The sequence below is a fragment of the Emys orbicularis genome, chromosome 4, assembly GCF_028017835.1.
Source record: "Emys orbicularis isolate rEmyOrb1 chromosome 4, rEmyOrb1.hap1, whole genome shotgun sequence".
In the NCBI taxonomy this organism is placed as follows: Eukaryota; Metazoa; Chordata; order Testudines; family Emydidae; genus Emys; species Emys orbicularis.
In genome coordinates this window covers 140,137,856-140,154,629 of record NC_088686.1, presented here as the reverse complement: position 1 = coordinate 140,154,629, position 16,774 = coordinate 140,137,856, and the positions used below count along the sequence as shown (strand labels likewise).

General features: G+C 51.2%; 1 protein-coding gene across 1 annotated transcript in view; it reads right to left on the bottom strand.

Annotated features, from left to right (window-relative positions):
- Window positions 1-558: 558 nt before the first annotated feature.
- The window catches only part of MDFI (MyoD family inhibitor), a 40,307-nt gene continuing 24,091 nt past the window's right edge, over window positions 559-16,774 (bottom strand). The window contains exons 3-5 of the mRNA XM_065404367.1: window positions 14,804-15,022; window positions 2,312-2,581; window positions 559-839 (exon numbers count right to left, since the gene is read on the bottom strand). Of these exons, the coding sequence (XP_065260439.1) occupies window positions 583-839; window positions 2,312-2,581; window positions 14,804-15,022 (746 nt within the window). The 3' untranslated portion in view covers window positions 559-582. The remainder of the gene's footprint in view (window positions 840-2,311; window positions 2,582-14,803; window positions 15,023-16,774) is intronic.

The window sequence follows — 16,774 nt, the reverse complement described above, 5'->3', positions numbered from 1 at the left end:
ATGCCAGCTGTCAGCCAGTGGGGCACTGGAGCAGCCAGCCAGCGGGGTGGCACCCTTCGCTGATTCCTCAGACAGCCGGTGGCTCGGTGCATGTCTGGTCTTTGGCCCAGCAAGGCAGCTCAGGGTCTCTGCGTAGGACTTGCTCTCCTGCACTCGGCTCAGGTGGCAGGAAGCAGCCACGCTGCTGTCTCAATTCCCCCGTGACCCGCTTGGGGGTACCTAGCCGGACAGCGCTGGGGGAGGTAGAGAGAGAAAGTTTGGATCCTGCAGGTATCCAACGAATCTTCCGCTGTCCCATGGCTCTAAGGAGGGGACTCCCATCCCCAGGTGCTTTCCAGCCTCAGGTTACTGGCTCTGCTGGGGTCTCTGGACTCCTCCCCTTTCCATCTCCCGTGTGGCTCTCTCAAAGGCTCAGGAAACCTGCAGGATCCTCCGAACACATGACGCGGGACAGGTCAAGAAAAATAAGAGCCAAATGGGTGGCGGGGTGGGGATCCCCAATCCAAGGCACCCCGCCCCCGTCCCCTCGCGTTTATGCCTAGGCGGGGGATTTGGCTCTGGGTTCCTCGCCCCCGCCCCGCTTCAGGAGGAGAAGCACAGGCCACAGCACTCCATGCAGATCTCCAGGCAGTCCGCGGACTCGCAGCAGGCGTCCACGATGCCGCAGTCCATGTCGCAGGGGAGGTCGCAGTCGGCACACTCCCCGGAGCCGCAGCAGCAGCAGCAGATGCAGGAGTCCTCGGAGCTGCAGGAGCCGCAGGTGGCGCAGTCCAGCACAATGTTGCAGAGGGTCAGGAACTCACAGAAGAGGCAGGAGAGGATGCAGTGGACGCAGCAATCTGAGGAGGGGGATGGCAGAGCCAGGGAGGGAGTGTGGTGGGCGGCAGAGGACAGAAATGAATGATACTGTTATTCACGGACGCTGCCCAGCACAGCACCATCCCAGGGCTTGGATGGGAACGTTCCCAACAGGCATTTTAGGGTTCCAGATTTAACCCCCTAGCTCCCAGCTTCCATAGAGACCACCACAAACAATCTCAGGGCAGAGATCTGAGACCAGCCCGGGACTGCTGGGCTCAGGGTGGTTGGTTATTTGGGCCTTTGGCTTCTGCAGACACACAGGCAGGGTGGGGCCTGCGAATGGCACTATAGGGCCAACCAGTGCTGCCCGGGGAGCTTAGAGACTCCATGGAATCCTCTCGGATCTTGGCCATTGCTGACGATTTTGTATGGAAGGTGCCCAGATACTACGGTGATGCGCAGCAGTATAAAACCCTAAGCTAGGCAGATCAAAAACTTAAGGCAAACAAAAAGAACTCGCCCAAGGTCAGCAGTGAGAAACGGACGGAGCTTTACCAGAATGGGCTGTTTCATTTAAAATGGGGATTGGGGGGGGGGGGGAGGATGTAGGGATGGGGAAGAGCGCATCCCAGATTCTATGGGGCAGATGTAAGGCCAGCGTGAGGGGGAAGAGCGCGTCCCGGAATCTATGGGGCAGATGTAAGGCCAGCGTGAGAAGCGCATCCCGGAATCTATGGGGCAGATGTAAGGCCAGCGTGAGGGGGAAGAGCGCGTCCCGGAATCTATGGGGCAGATGTAAGGCCAGCGTGAGGGGGAAGAGCGCGTCCCGGAATCTATGGGGCAGATGTAAGGCCAGCGTGAGGGGGAAGAGCGCGTCCCAGAATCTATGGGGCAGATGTAAGGCCAGCGTGAGGGGGAAGAGCACGTCCCAGAATCTATGGGGCAGATGTAAGGCCAGCGTGAGGGGGAAGAGAGTGTCCCGGAATCTATGGGGCAGATGTAAGGCCAGCGTGAGGGGGAAGAGCACGTCCCGGAATCTATGGGGCAGATGTAAGGCCAGTGTGAGGGGGAAGTGTGTGTCCCGGAATCTATGGGGCAGGTGTGAGGCTTAGTTCTCCCTTAGTGACGGAGATTACTGGAGGGCTGGGAGGGACATTACTGGGATTGAAGGGGATCCAAAACTACGCGAGGGTCATGAGATTAGGGAGCAGGGAATCCCAGAACTAACAGGACCAGCGTGAGGCGCGAGGAGGTGGGGCAGAGGACCTGGCAGGGAGGGGGGAGGCCAGCCCAGAACTAATAGGGAAAATGTGGGGGAATCGGACCAGGATCCACACAGCTCCCTGGCTTGAACGGTAGCAAGGGGCAGTCAGCACAAAGCAGTAACTGTGGGCGTCACCCCTTTCACCCTGGGCGCTCCCATCTCTCGCTCGAGCATTGTAGCTCTTGTTCCCATTAGTGGACGTGGAGGATTTGGGGAGCTGGGGGGGGGGGCAGGGAGAGCCGGTACCTTGCTGCGCCTCCACAGGGATCTGAGAGGAGGCTGATTTGGAGCTGCCTTTGCTCTTCTTGCTGCCCTGGCTGTTGATGGAGTAGTGTGACTGCAGCTTCCGATGAGGCTTCTGAGAGCTGGGCAGCGAGCTGAGGACGCCGTTCCCGGCCTCTCGGTTTCTGCCGCCTGGGTCCGGGACAAGCCCGGCGCCGTTCTGCAGCAGAGGGGTGCAGTCCATGGGGCTGGACGGCTGGAGACCCCGCAGGGGTGTTCGCACCTGGGGCTGGCCTGTGGGCAAGAGGCAGCAGTGTGTTAGAGAGAGCTGCACTCAGAGGAGCATCCCGCATGGCAGATAAAAGACCAGTCCTGGCTCTAATGCATATCAAGGGGATTCTTACTGATGCTGCTGGATGCAGAGGGGGTGTCTTGGCTGCACTCTGAACCCGGGTGTGTGGGACCCTGGCTTGTGGATGTGTTTCCAAGCCAGGCTTGAGCGTCCACACTGCATTGTAAAGCTGGGTTGACAATTGCTGAACCCGGTCTCTCAGCCACACTGCGCCACACAGACCTTTGGACTTGGGTCTACGGCTTGAGCTGCGTCCACACTGCTAAATGACAGGGCTTGGACTCGACTACGGCGGGACTCAGGCTCTGACCCACTCCCTAGCCACATCCTAGGACCTGGGCCCTGAGAGCTTGCCGACTCATCAGACTGATTTGTGTGTGGACAGAACGGGGCTTGGGCTCAAACCTGAGTCAGAGCCTGGGTTTAGTTTGCAGTGTAGACACGGACAGAGTCTGTGGTTCTCTCTAGCTCCCAGCCCCCATTCCCTAGTGCCAGCACACTGGGTCTTCCCACGTCCTGACCTGGACTAAGCAGTATTGGAAGGGACAGGGGGCTACAGGAAAGAGGGGCCTAGCTCACAATCTGGAACATGCATACGCTGCCCCCAACCACTCACATATCCCCCATCATCTCCTCAGGCAGAGGTGCTGTTGCACACGAGAAGATCACACACTAACTGCACAGGTACAGGCAGAGAAACCCAGCAAGACATTCATCCATTAAGCACTTAGATCGGAAGCTTTTCTGGGTAGGGGCCACTTTTTCATTATATGTGTGCACGCTGTCCAGTACAAAAGGGCCCCGATCCCCCTCCATAACACAACACTACAAGAACTACCCCCCTCCATAATACACACAATAAAAAGAGTAATGAATAATGCACCAGCTGGAGAGCGATGCAAGACCTAACCAGTCTCTGTGAGAGACATTTCTCCCAGGGAATTAAAAAGGATGACTAACATTATTCATACAGGTGTGCCTTAAAATGTAGGCATCTAAACTTTGGTTGGATTTTCAAAGGTGCTGAGCACCCACAGCTCCCACTGATGTTCAGAAGGCAAGAGCTTTTTCAGGGTGTCTAAAGTTTAGGAACCCCAGGGGGAACATTTTGGCCTATATGAATAGGGTTCATATGTAACCCACTCCTGGCCATGGGCCATCAACAGGGTTTGAACCCACAACTGTCACCACAACAGCACAGCACAGACCGTTGCCCCTTTAACTTAAGGAGCAGCTTCCTGTGTTGGCAGCAATATTAGGTTGCTAGCCTCTAGTGGCCCACTAGAGAACGTGACACAAATTTTGCCAGTGCATCAGATAAGTAGCAAGCTCACCTACAAACATGGTGCGGGTGGAGGGGGGGGAGAATACATGGTAAAGTGTCATTAAAAAAAATAGAACCGCCCCTTACCCAGGTTAATTTCTATTTAGTTTAAATCAATTAGGAACAGGTTTAAACTACAGCCCAACCCTGTGTGCTCATGGTTGGGCCACAGGAGGCTGTATGAGGAACAAAAAAGCATCTAAGGCTTTGTGCTTGACATCCTCCACAAGGTTTGCCAATCTCCTGTCAAACATGGACAGGAAACACTATAAATAAGGTGACTTCTTTACAAAGCTCATAATTGGAGCTGGTAGAAAAATAAGTAAATTCTAGAGGGGAGGAGGAATGGGCAGGGGAAATTTCCCCCCGATCAAAATGCAGTTAAGCCCATGTGTAGACAAGGCTAAGTCCAGCAAAGATGTTTGAGTGGAAAGTACAATCCAGCTGGGCTTGCTTAAGGCTCTGCACATCTAGGGGGAATTTTTATAAAGAGAACATTAAACAGCCCTGGTCCAATGGAACCATCTGGGAGAATTTTACTTGAACGGAGACATGGGAGAGCCCTGAAGCCATTTTTTGTTCTTCCTGGAAGGTATCTGGGGAGGCCATTTTAATTAATTAATGGAGATATCTCCTAGAACTGGAAGGGACCTTGAAAGGTCATCGAGTCCAGCCCCCTGCCTTCACTAGCAGGACCAAGTACTGATTTTACCCCAGATTCCCTAAGTGGCCCCCTCAAGGATTGAACTCACAACCCTGGGTTTAACAGGCCAATGCTCAAACCACTGAGCTATCATTTCTACTGGGCTTAAAGGCCTTTCATAGAATCACAGAAATGTAGGGCTGGAAGGGACCTCGAGAAGTCACCAAGTCCGGCCCTCAGTGCTTAGGCAGGACCAAGTAAATCTAGACCACGCCTGACAGGTGTTTGTCCAACCTGTTCTTAAAAACCACCAGTGACAGAGATTCCACAACCTCCCTTGGGAGCCTGGTTCAGAGCTTAACTACCCTGAGAGTTAGAAGGTTTTCCCTAATATCTAACCTAAATCTCCCTTGCTGGAGAGTAAGCCCATTACTTCTTGTCTCACTTTCAATGGACATGGAGAACAATTGATCACCGTCCTCTTTGTAACAGCCCTTAAGATACTGGAAGACTTATCAGGTTTCCCCTCAGTCTTCTTTTTTCAGACTAAACGTGCCCAGTTTTATTAACCTTTCTTCAGGTTTTCTAAACCTTTGATCATGTGTGTTGCTCTCCTCTGGACTCTCTCCCAATTAGCCACACATTTCCTAACATTTGGCACCCAGAATTGGACACAATACTCCAGCTAAGGCCTCAACAGTGCCAATAGAGCAGGACAATTACCTCCTGTGTCTTACATACGACACTCCTGTCAATAAACCCTAGACTGGTACTAGCCTTTTTCACAAATGCATCACATTGTTGACTCACATTCAGTTTGTGATCCACTATGACCCCCAGATCCTTTTCAGCCTTACTACCCCCTAGCCAGTTATACTCCATTTTGTAGTTGTGCATTGAATTTTTCCTTTCTAAATGAAGAACTTAGCACTTGTCTGTATTGAATTTCATCTTGTTGATTTCAGACCAATTCGCCAATCCGTCAAGGTCATTTTGAACTCTCATCCTGTGCCCCGAAGTGCTTGCAACCCTGTCCCAGTTCGGTGCCGTCCGTAAATTTTATAAGCATACTCTTCACTCCATTATCCAAGTCATTGATGAAAATACTGAATAGTACCAGACCCAGGACTGACCCCCATGAGACTTCATTAGATACCCCTTCCCAGTTTGAGAGCGAACCATGGATAACTACTCGGTGAGTATGGTCTTTCAACCAGTTGTGCACCCACCTTATAGTAATTTCTTCTAGACTGCATTTCCCTAGTTTGCTTATGAAAATGTCATGCGAGACTGTGGCAAAAGTCTTTCTAAAATCAAGGTAGATCACACCTACTGCTTCCCCCCATCCACTAGGCCCGTAACCCCATCAAAGGAGGAAATTAGCTTGGTTTGGCATTATTTGTACTTGACGAATCCATGATGGTTATTCCTTATAACCCTTTGTGGAGGGTTATCAGCAAAGGCCATCTCCAGATTGTGAGGCTCTATCCCTTCTGGGCATAACCAGACAATCCTCTGCGGAGGCAGCCTTCATGTTCTGCCCCCAATCCACCCCAACCTCAAACAGATGAAACAGGGAGACGGGAGGCTCCTGGAAACTAGATCCTCAGCTGGTGTCTTCGGTGCAGCCCCATTGGCTTAGCTACGCTGATCTGGCCTGATGCATCAGGGAGGGGGAAAGGGAGGCACAAAGGGTGGTGCGGGGGAAGAAAGGGAGAGATGCAGAAGAAGATGACATAGTAGAGCAAGAGGGACATGAGGAGGAGGGAGGAGAAGGGATGGAAAATAAAGGAACGAGTGAGTAGAGTCCTATGGTGGAAGAATGGCCCAGTGGTTAGAACACTGACCTGGGACATAGGATACCTGGGTTTCTCACCCTGCTCTGTGAGACCTTGGGCAAGTCCCTTAGTGTCTCTGCTTCAGTGATAGCCCTGTCCCCTCTCAGAGGGGGGTTGTGAGGATAAACACACCCCAGATTGCAATGCATTCAATTGCTATGGTGATGGGGTCATATAAGATATTCATGACAACGCGACGGGAAAGAAGAGAGCCCAGAAGGCAGGTTTTTAAGAGAGCTCAACACCAAAGAGGCTGAGCTCTTCTGAAAACCTGGTCCGTATAAAGGATAAAAGCCTACTGCTGCTACCAAATAATGAAGTTACTCCTTTGGTGGAGGCGCTGACCACCACTGGTTCAGCTCCATTGATGGCAGTAACGTGGCTGGACTTGGGCTGCGACCACTGCATTGATGCCACCTGCTCAGAGAGGGTCTAAATGACACCCTGGATAAAAACTACCCTGGACTGAACTACGCTAGCACAACCCTCAAAGCAGCTGCCCCCACAGGATGATTTCCCAAAATAAGGCTAGCACAGACACCGCCCAGGCTGGTCAGCTGTCTGAGGGCCACAAATGGGCTGCTGACCTCAGGAAGGAGTTGTGTGTTCACATTGGACTCCCCCCTCCCCCCCCAACCCCCAGGGCTGAAAGTCAGAAGGGAGCTTGAGAAGACGATGCCCCGTAAGAAAGCTGGGCTGTGGATCTCTCGCCAAACAAATGAATGCCCTAATTAAAGGGATCCGCAATCTCTGGCTGGACGTTAAAGGGGAGGAAAACAAACATCTGCTTTAGCTGCGACTCCCTCTTGTCCTCACATTCTGCAGAAACAAGTCAGGCTTGCGAATCTCCCTAGCTGGGGCCAAAGGGCTGCTCGTCTGTACTTTGCCGTGGCCAGACAAGGCAATGTGGGGGAATCTGGAGAATAGTTTAATCCTGCCTTTCCCCCCATGCGTGGTTAGTCGGCCTGGTTACCGACCACAGACAGTATTTGGAATCCAGATCAGGAAGGGTTAATCATCAATCTCCCCGGCCCGCAACATAACCAAATAAATAGAACTCTGCCTGCCGTTGTCTGTGCCAAACTTTGAATTTCTCTCTCTCTCTCTTTCGTCAGTAAACAAGTGATGATTCAGCAGAAAGGCTTGAGGGCAAAGGCACCTGGAGCCAAGCCGGGGAACAGTAGCCGCATTCTGTTCGGGGCGTCAGTGGGACAGGGAGCCTGAACTGCAGGGATGAGAAGGGCCAGGACTGCATCAAGCAAGACGTCCAAACACAAGGTGCTTCTGTCTCACGTTGGCGAGGATGCCAGGCCGCTCGCAGGCAAAAATAAAATCAATGGAGGTAAGAAAACAGCATCTTGTTTTCCTAGCCTGGGTATCCCAGCAGGGCTGCGAGCGCTACACTCGGTCTGGCTAGCAGAAATGGGGAAATGGCTGGCAAGGAAGTAGCGGGGCTTGCAAAGCAGGTTTGTCCCACACAGAATGGGGGCGGGGCAGTCCCAGGCAGTCACTAGTGCTTAAGGCTGGTTTTAGAGCATGAACGAGGCCGGGGGGAAAGTTTAAGCAACTGGATCCTAAAGGAGGGTGATTGTGTGAGAAGCTCCATGGCAGAACATGCTGGGAAAAGCGGGACTGAAAATTGAGGTGAAAACAACCGGGCGACGTGATCCAGAAGGAGGGGGATAGATAGAGGAGGGGTGAGAGGGGGACAGGAAGGAAGAGGAGGGGATGAAAGAAAGAACAAACTGAGCTTGGATTAAATCAGACTCCCATTCCCCAACCTTTTCCTCTTTGAGGTGCTGGGTGATTTTCAGTTTCAGTTTCCAGCTAGGAGGAGAAACGCCTGAAAGCACACGAGCGCCTGTCCTTGAGAGATCCCCAGCCTGAATGTACACACTGACGGAGAGGAGCAGGATCCAAACTTTCAGCTGATTCTCCAAAGCAGGAAACCTTTAGACGCTCTCCCATTGTCACAATGAAGGCCTGATCCTGCCCCCCCGGGGAGCTTGGGGGAAGCGGGAGCAGGGATGGCCCCAAAGATAATGCCCTAGGGGAAAAAACGTTTGCAGGGGAAGCAAAAGGAACCATTTTTGAGGCTGTTTAGGGTTCCAGGTTCCAGAAGGACTGGTTCCACACATTTCCTCTTGACGTCATTGGGAGGAGGCACTTGGCTCCTCTGACCGGCCCCACTGGTGTTTCGATGATTATTACCTATTATCATATCATCATACCTATTATCATAGTATCTCTGGGCCCCAGTCCCGGAGAAGGATGCCCCTATGCAAAGGGCTGTATAAACACAGAACAAAAACAGGGTCCCTGCCCTAAGGCGCTTACTGTCTAAGCGGCCACTCAAAATCAGTGGCTGCTTTTGAAAACAGCCTCATTAGCTTGGCTTAATCACTCCGCAAGTTCCTTCTTTAATGTTTAAACCATCATTGATCTGTACAAGATGTAATCGAGGTGCCCTAATTGCATAAACTGCGTATTTTGGGTTTGTTTTTTTCTTATACTGTGTCATGGCAGACCAGAACAGCAGCTCTGTGTTGAGGGGAAGGATGGTCTTGTCTGGATACAACACCCATTTCTGCCGCAGGCTCCCTGTGTCATCTTAGAGCAGTCATTTAAAGGATGGAATTTCTGCTGGTGCTGGGGGTTCTCAGCACTTCTGATAACCAGGCCCTTAACTCTGTCCCCTCCGCCCCCATCTGTATAGGGACTAGGGATAACACCATTTCCTTTCTGCCTTGTCTATTTAGACTGTAAGCTCTTTGGAACAAGGACTATCTAGTACTGTGTGTCTGTCCAGCGCCTATTACATACAATAGGGCCCCTGTCTCTCAGTGCTAGCATAATAATAAAATAGCTACACATGGACATACATTTATACACCGGCTAAACAGAGCTGCCCCCTGAACTGGGTTGTATCCTTGGTGCAAACTCCAAGTGAACTTCTACAGCTGAGTTTAAATCCACCCCTGAGAACATGGGTTTGCGCTGACATGACCTTAACCGCAGGGGCACAAGTGAGATTACATAGTGGTGAATCCCTGAATCAGAAAATTACAGGTGAGGCCTCAGCTGGTAAGAATTTTGCTCCCAGCTGCTCATTACCATTTCCCCAGTTCTCCCAACACGCTCTCCCTGTGGAGGCTGGCCTCACGGCTCTTCCCCCAGGCATGATTTGTTAGAATGGCATCTATCCAATGTTAAAGAGATAAGAAGATACAATAGCCCTTGGGGTGGGCGGGTGTGTTTCCAAACTATCATGAGACTAGTGTTCGAGAGGGTGCAGTCCTGCTAGACCCTAACTGTCTGGGCCCCGTCCCTCTAAAAGGCCCCATCTTCAGTTCAACCCTGTCCAAAGCCCACTGCCGCCAACAGAAGTCTTTCAAGCCCAGAGCCAGGGAATCCAGTTACAACCAATGATTGTCCCCTGATCTTTTTGCAACTTTTAGCCTACTTGTAGCTGGACAACTATTATTTATCATACAGTAGCACAGAGAGAGACCTCCAGCCAAGATCCAGGCCCCATTGTGGTAGGTGCTGTACGTACCCCAAGTAAGAGACAGTTCCTGCCCTGAAGAGCTTACAGTCTAAACAGAAACACAGAGAGGGGAAGTGAATTGGCTGCAGGTTAAAGGCAGAGCTGGGAATTGAACCCACGTCTTCCGAGTTTCTAGCAAAGTACTGCATCCACTAGATTACACTCCCTCCTCTAATGCACTAATCTTTTTCACCCAGTTACGGGGAAACAGTCTCTATTGCCCTGTTGGAACCAGGTCCCCGCCTTCATTTGGTGTAGACAGAGTCTAGCAGTGCATGGTCCAGTATGATTCCAATATGCTAGGCTTCAAAAATCCTGCTCAATCTGATGCAAGAAAGGCCCATTGGGCCCAGGAATCTGATGCAGTCCACAGAGAGAAAGTCAGAAGCACAGGTCAGGAATTTTCAGACATGCCTCGCCAGCCACTCCCCACAAATATTCTACAGCTTCAGTCGTTAAATGTTTTTGAAAATGGCAGGGTTTACAAAAGTGCCTGGTGTACATGGTTTGGCTTTCTCTGTTTCTTTGCATTCCTCGGATTAAATTGTTTGTAAATCAAAATCATTCCCTGATTCAGACAAGCACTGAGCAGCAGAGAAGCCAGGCCAGAATTTCCCCTCAGAGTTAGTAATAATATCTTACAGTTATAGGGCGGTTTTCCACTCAAAGGATCCCAAAACACTCAAAAGGAGATGGAAGAATGGCTACATTCTACCTCCGACATGCAGCCGCCTCTGGGGAGGAATGCAACAGCTGTTTAACAGCGCAGTGCAACACTACACGACAAGTGAGTCCAGGAGGGTCTCATATCCAATTGCAAGTTCAAGGAGAATTTAGGGAGTTAGAATGCAATTAACCAGTTAGAAATGGTCCAGGAAACCAGGACTATCACCCCTATTTTGGGGACATTGTCATTGGATATTTAATGGCCTAAAGAGGCCAGGACCGTGATTTTAATTCCTATACAAGAGATGGCACCTTCAGCAGCTCCTAGCACTATGTAGATTTGGCTCTAGTCATGTCATCAGGAACTTTGAGTGGATTGAGGATCTGACCACAGCAGTGTCTCGTCCTGCTAAGACCAGGTTTTAGGAACAACAATCAATTTTGCTGAAGGTCATTTTTCTGAGTCCCTCACAACGCTGGGATAATACCAGGACCATGGAACAAGGACACAATTCCAAAGCCCCCTTCCCAAAGCTCCCTGCCTTCTCCCATAAGTGCTGACTCTCGGGTAATAAATTACAGGATCCCAATGCTATAACCTCTCCTATACTTCAGAATGCGTCATTTCACCTCCCTCTGGTATTATCCACAGGGGGATCCATCAAGATGCACCTGAGATCTGTTTGCCCTGCACCACAGAGTAGATTTTCAAAGGAACTCAGCCCCCAGCTGCTCCCATTGTGACATTGATGGCCAGACTTTCCCAATAACTCAGCACATTGGGTGCTGAGCAATTCTGAAAACTTCGGCTATTTACTTAGGTACCTAAAAGGGAACTGAACTGTTTGGAAAATCTGGCCCCAATTCTGGGTCCTGAGCACTTGGAAATCAGACCTGAGCTCTTTGAACTTTGGCCCAGGTCTTGAAAGCCTGAAGATATTTGCAGTTCATCGTTGCTTCATAATTAGGGAAAGACCCACATCTTCCTGACAAGGGATTTTTGATTGGCCATTAGCGGAGGTCATCATTAAAACAAACATTCCCCACCTTACTAAGATACCACTGTTACTTCCCATTCGAAGCACAGTGAATTACGCGGGTGTCTCAGATAGCAGCGTGGGGTAACTGCTGGAAAATGACGACTTTTTAATGGCAGCTTCCAGTAGAACAGGTTTCACTGTATTTAATCCCCACATGGTAAATGTGAAGTGTCTGTTCAAAGGTCCACCCTGATTGGTTGTCACACACTCCGGCATCATTACCCCATAAAGCGGCATGACTGGAGAGTGACAGAGTTGGTGTGGCTGTTGGAAAGAGATAAATTCATCAAAGAAATGCAGGGCTGGGCGGGACCTCGAGACGGCATCAAGCCCAGCCCGCTGCACCGAGGCAGGACCAAGTGAACCTAGACCGTCCCTGCTGACAGGTTTGTCCAATTCTTAAAAACCTCCAATGATGGTGATTCAACAGCCTGTTCCAGAGCTGAATGACCCTTCATTGAGGGTTAAGGCACATAAGTAGCCTCACTCCTAGAGCTCAGGTTTCCTGGTGCTAGGTGAGAAGTTACACAAACAAATCCAGTTCCATGGTTGCTTGTTTCCCCCCTGCCCCATTATATCAGATTAGATCAGAAAAGAAGAAAGGGCCAGGGGTCTGGGTGCTAATCTAGGGGTCAATTCCCTGCTCTGCCACAGATTCTCTGTGTGACCTTGGGTAACTCGGTTAATATGGGATTTCCAAAGCCACCTCAGTGGGCTAGGCACCTAACTCCCATTGAAAGTCAATGGGTCTTAGGCACCTAACTCACTTAGGAATTGCCTTTGTGCCTCAATTCCCCACCTGTGCGATGGGGATACTAGCCCTCCCCTACTCACAGGGCTGCTGGGAGGATCAATACGTTAAAGATTATGAGGGGCTCAGATATTATGGTATGGGGGCCAGATAAGTACCTAAGATCATTGTTCCGTCCAGTCCAATATCATCCTTCCAGCTGCATGCCTGGAGATTCAGAGGAAAGATTTAACTTCATCACAATGCAGTTAACCAATGCTATATTCAGTGGGGGAAATTCTTCCTGACTCCTGTTGCAATCTGATGATACCCTGAAGCATGAGGCTGGATTTCTCCCCCCCCCCACAGCCTGCGTACCTGTCAACTGCCCTAGTGTTGTTCATCCACTCCAGAGAGAGCTTGCTCTGTTTCCAGGTAAGCCACCTAGGGCGGACTGCACTGGGGCTGATGCGGAGGCAGCATGCGTGAGCCAATCCGCGGCAAAGAGAGGAGAGCTGAGAGCTTGCTCCCCAGGCAGGGTACAGCAGAGTGACTCAGAGGTGCAGAAGGTCAGATGCCTGCAAGGTTTCCAAGTTACAGTACAGGAAGCACGTAATCTCTTCACTCCATGTACTCTCATCCTGTCCATCCATCAGGATCAACCCTACTTCGCTATCCTTTACCTGGCTGCGCTCCGACCGACCCGCTAGTCTGCACCACTGGCAATTTGTCAACCTCACTGAGAGACTCAGCCCCCACCGTCCCACTTTCCAATGGGAAGCCTCAATCCATTTCATGCCCCTGGAAAAGTAAAGACTCTACTGAACTATCCAACGAAAGGGGGTTTACTGTTGTGTGCCTAAGGGGCAGACTGAGGGCAAGACCCTTAAATCCAGGCTCAGGGATGCAGTCCGAGGGCAGGGAGAGAACAGATCTAATGATTCAGCAAGGGACCGGCCTGCTTTCTCCCAAACCTGATAAACCACCTTCCCTCACCTTTAGCATGAGGCACAGTGGGGGTAGCCTGCCCCTGGGTCCAGCTCTGCTGTAAATCCTCAGCGGGTGTTTTCAGGGGACAGGGGATAGAGCTGGTTGTCTGCACTGGCAAAAATGGGACCCATAATGCAACGGTGGCGCTGTCCCAGCAAAAGTGGGCGCACGGATAGAGGCTATGCCTACGCTGCGCTCCAAAGCACGATTGCAGCTTCACCTAACTAACGGGCAAAGCTAAAAACAGCACAGAAGCCCCAGCAACACAGTTTCAGTACAGGCTAGCATTGCAAGTACACACCCAGGAGGACTGGGTGGGCCTGTACAGCACACACCGGAGGCTATGCCATCATGGCGATTCGCAGCTGCGCTCGCTCGATTAAAGCTAGCGTGGCTACGCCTGCCTGAGCGGCAGTGACCCTCCGATTGCAGATCGATAGCATAGCCACAGACAGACAGAACTCTGGTGATCTTCCCACTGTGTTATCTGACCCTTCACAGAGCAGGCTTTCGACAGCACAGTGCTAAAAACGCTCTCGACCTGCCTATGCCACAGCTTTCATCACTGCTATCCCGGTGGAGCTGTACCCCCAATGCATGAGCCCCCCTTGACTTGTCCCTCTGCAGAGCTGCTGGTATCAGATCTCTCTCAAAGGACACAACCTGTCTCTCATGTGGGAACTGCAGATTCTCATCCCTACTGTGCCCTTAGCTGTGTTTGGGGCAGTCAGAGAGATGCACTTTAGCCTTAAACCCACAATCCCTGCAGGTTGGTCCTGCCACTTCTTCAACCCCTAGTTACTTAACTTGCCTACATGCTGGACCGTCTGTAATGTTAGCGAAAACCCTCCCATTTCCCCCTTCTGTCCCTCTGGGGGGGCTCTCCCCGTCTGGTGCATTTCACAGGAGTTAGAAGGCGTGTCCCTCATTTTTCTTCCCACGTGTCCCTGTGTATAACTTTGGCAGGTAAGGTTAACACTACAGACAACAGCAGCAGCAATTACCCCCTCACTGGATGCTACTCCTACTTTCGCCACCCGGACTAGCGCCACATCCTAGTGTATGGGATAAAAATACAGCTCCCAGCTTTTATCTGGGAGTGGGAGGATAATGGAAGAACAGGGATAGTGCTCACTCTTGCTAGGAGCCTCTGACATTATTTTTGTATGTATTACGGTATTTCCTACAAGCCCCAACCTGGGACTAGGCCTATTGTGCTAGGTGCTGTACATACCAAAAATGAAAAGACAGTCCCCGTCCCAAATAGTTTATGGGTTTCTTTGAACCCATGAGTGAGGGGAGAGGTACCATCGTGATTTCAAGGAGCCAAACCCCCAATGCCGCCCCCGCCCCAGCAGAACCCAAGGAAAAGAAGCAGAGACTTACGTGTCACAGCTTCGGGAGTGACCATGAATTCTGACTTGGCCTCACTTTTGGGTGGTGCTGTTCCATTTGCCAGAAGGTTCAGGGACTTGTCGTCATCTGGCAGTTTCTCTTTCTCCTCCGTTGCTGGGGCCTGAGGGTGAGGGGCTGGGATGTGGCACAGAGCAGACGGTGCTACCGCTGGATTCTGCGTGGAGGAAGTGCACGAGATCTCCTCCTGATCTGAGAAAGACAGTAAGGTTCTAATTATTATCATATGTGCTAGCATACCATGGACCAGGATCCTACCTTGCTAGGTGCGGTACAAAGACAGAACATAGATAGTCCCTGCCCCAAGGAGCTTACAATTGCAATATAAGACCAGAGACACAGATGGCTTCAGACAGACTGAGTGGGGAGTACCAGGAAACAATGAGACACCTCTTCCATCATCCGTTCCATCTTCACAACCCTTAAACAGTGCGAAGGCAGCAGGCTTCCCAGGTTCGAGCCTGGGCACACTATTCACAAGAAAGTTAAGAAGCCTAGGGCCAGATCCTCAGCTAGTGTAAACAGGCACAGCTCCATTGACACCAAGGGAGCTACATCGATTTACACCAGTTGAGGATCTGGCCATTTTGGGTGGCATTTTCAGAAGCGCTCAGCACGGTCCGACTCTGCTCCTCATGCAGTTCAGGGCCGCCCGGGGGGGGGGGAGGGGGGGCAGGTGGGGCAATTTGCCCCAGGCCCCGGGCCCCACAGGGGCCCCCACGAGAATACAGTATTCTATAGTATTGCAACTTTTTTTTTATGGAAGGGGCCCCTGAAATTGCTTTGCCCCAGGCCCCCTGAATCCTCAGGGCAGCCCTGATGCAGTTAATGGTAAAAGTCCCCTTGACTTTGCTGGGACAGTCAGGCCAGTGCTGAGCACTTGTGAATTCTCTGGGGGCAGGGACTATCGTGTTCTGTGTTTGTACAGTGCCTAGAACAATGGGCTCCTGGTCTGTGACTGGGGCCCTCAGGCGCTACTGCTAGACAAACAATTAAATAAGACACTTAGGCTTGGTCTACACTAAACCCCCAAGTCGAACTAAGGTACGCAACTTCAGCTACGTGAATAACGTAGCTGAAGTTCGAAGTACCTTAGTTCGAACTTACCTCGGTCCACACGCGGCAGGCAGGCTCCCCCGTCGATGCCGCGGTTCCCCTGTCGACGCCGCGGTACTCCTCTCGTCTAGCTGGAGTACCGCAGTCGACGGCGAGCACTTCCTGGTTCGACTTATCGCGTCCAGACAAGACGCGATAAGTCGAACCCAGAACTTCGATTGCCAGCCGCCGAACTAGCGGCTGGGTGTAGACATACCCTTAGACTTTAAGGCCAGTAGGGACCATCATGATCATCTAGACTGACCTGCTGCACATTGCAGGCCACAGAACCTCACCCGCCCACTCCTGGAATAGACCCCTCACCTCTGACTGAGATACTGAAGTCCTCAAATCATGACTTAAAAGACTTCAATAAACATCATTTTGAAAATCCCACCAGGTTTTCACAATTCAAATTTTAAAATCATACAACATTTCTCAGGTGTTTTACTCAGAAACAGGCTGGTGCATCATTTGATTTTGTTTAAATCCAACTCCTGCTTATTTTCTAATGTTAAAATGACGTGTGCGCGTGACGGTCAGTTTGTTCCTGGAAGACGCGCAGCAATTCGAAATGGTCACAAGGTCTGAGGTCCATTTGGTTACCCTGTGAAAAGCAAAACCTCTCTGGTCCCATCTGCTGCCCGTGGCAGCGAGCTCCCAGCCTTGGCCTTGCAGAGCTCACCCGAGCGCTCTGGAAGTACTCACGTAGACAGCACTTGGACGTTATGGCTCCGGCCCTGAAGCCTATTTCCCGCCCCAGGCTCCAGAGCCCAAGCTCCAGCCCAAAAGGCGACACCTACCCAGCTATTGTTAGTGCGGTAGCATGAGCCCGAATCTGTCGACCTG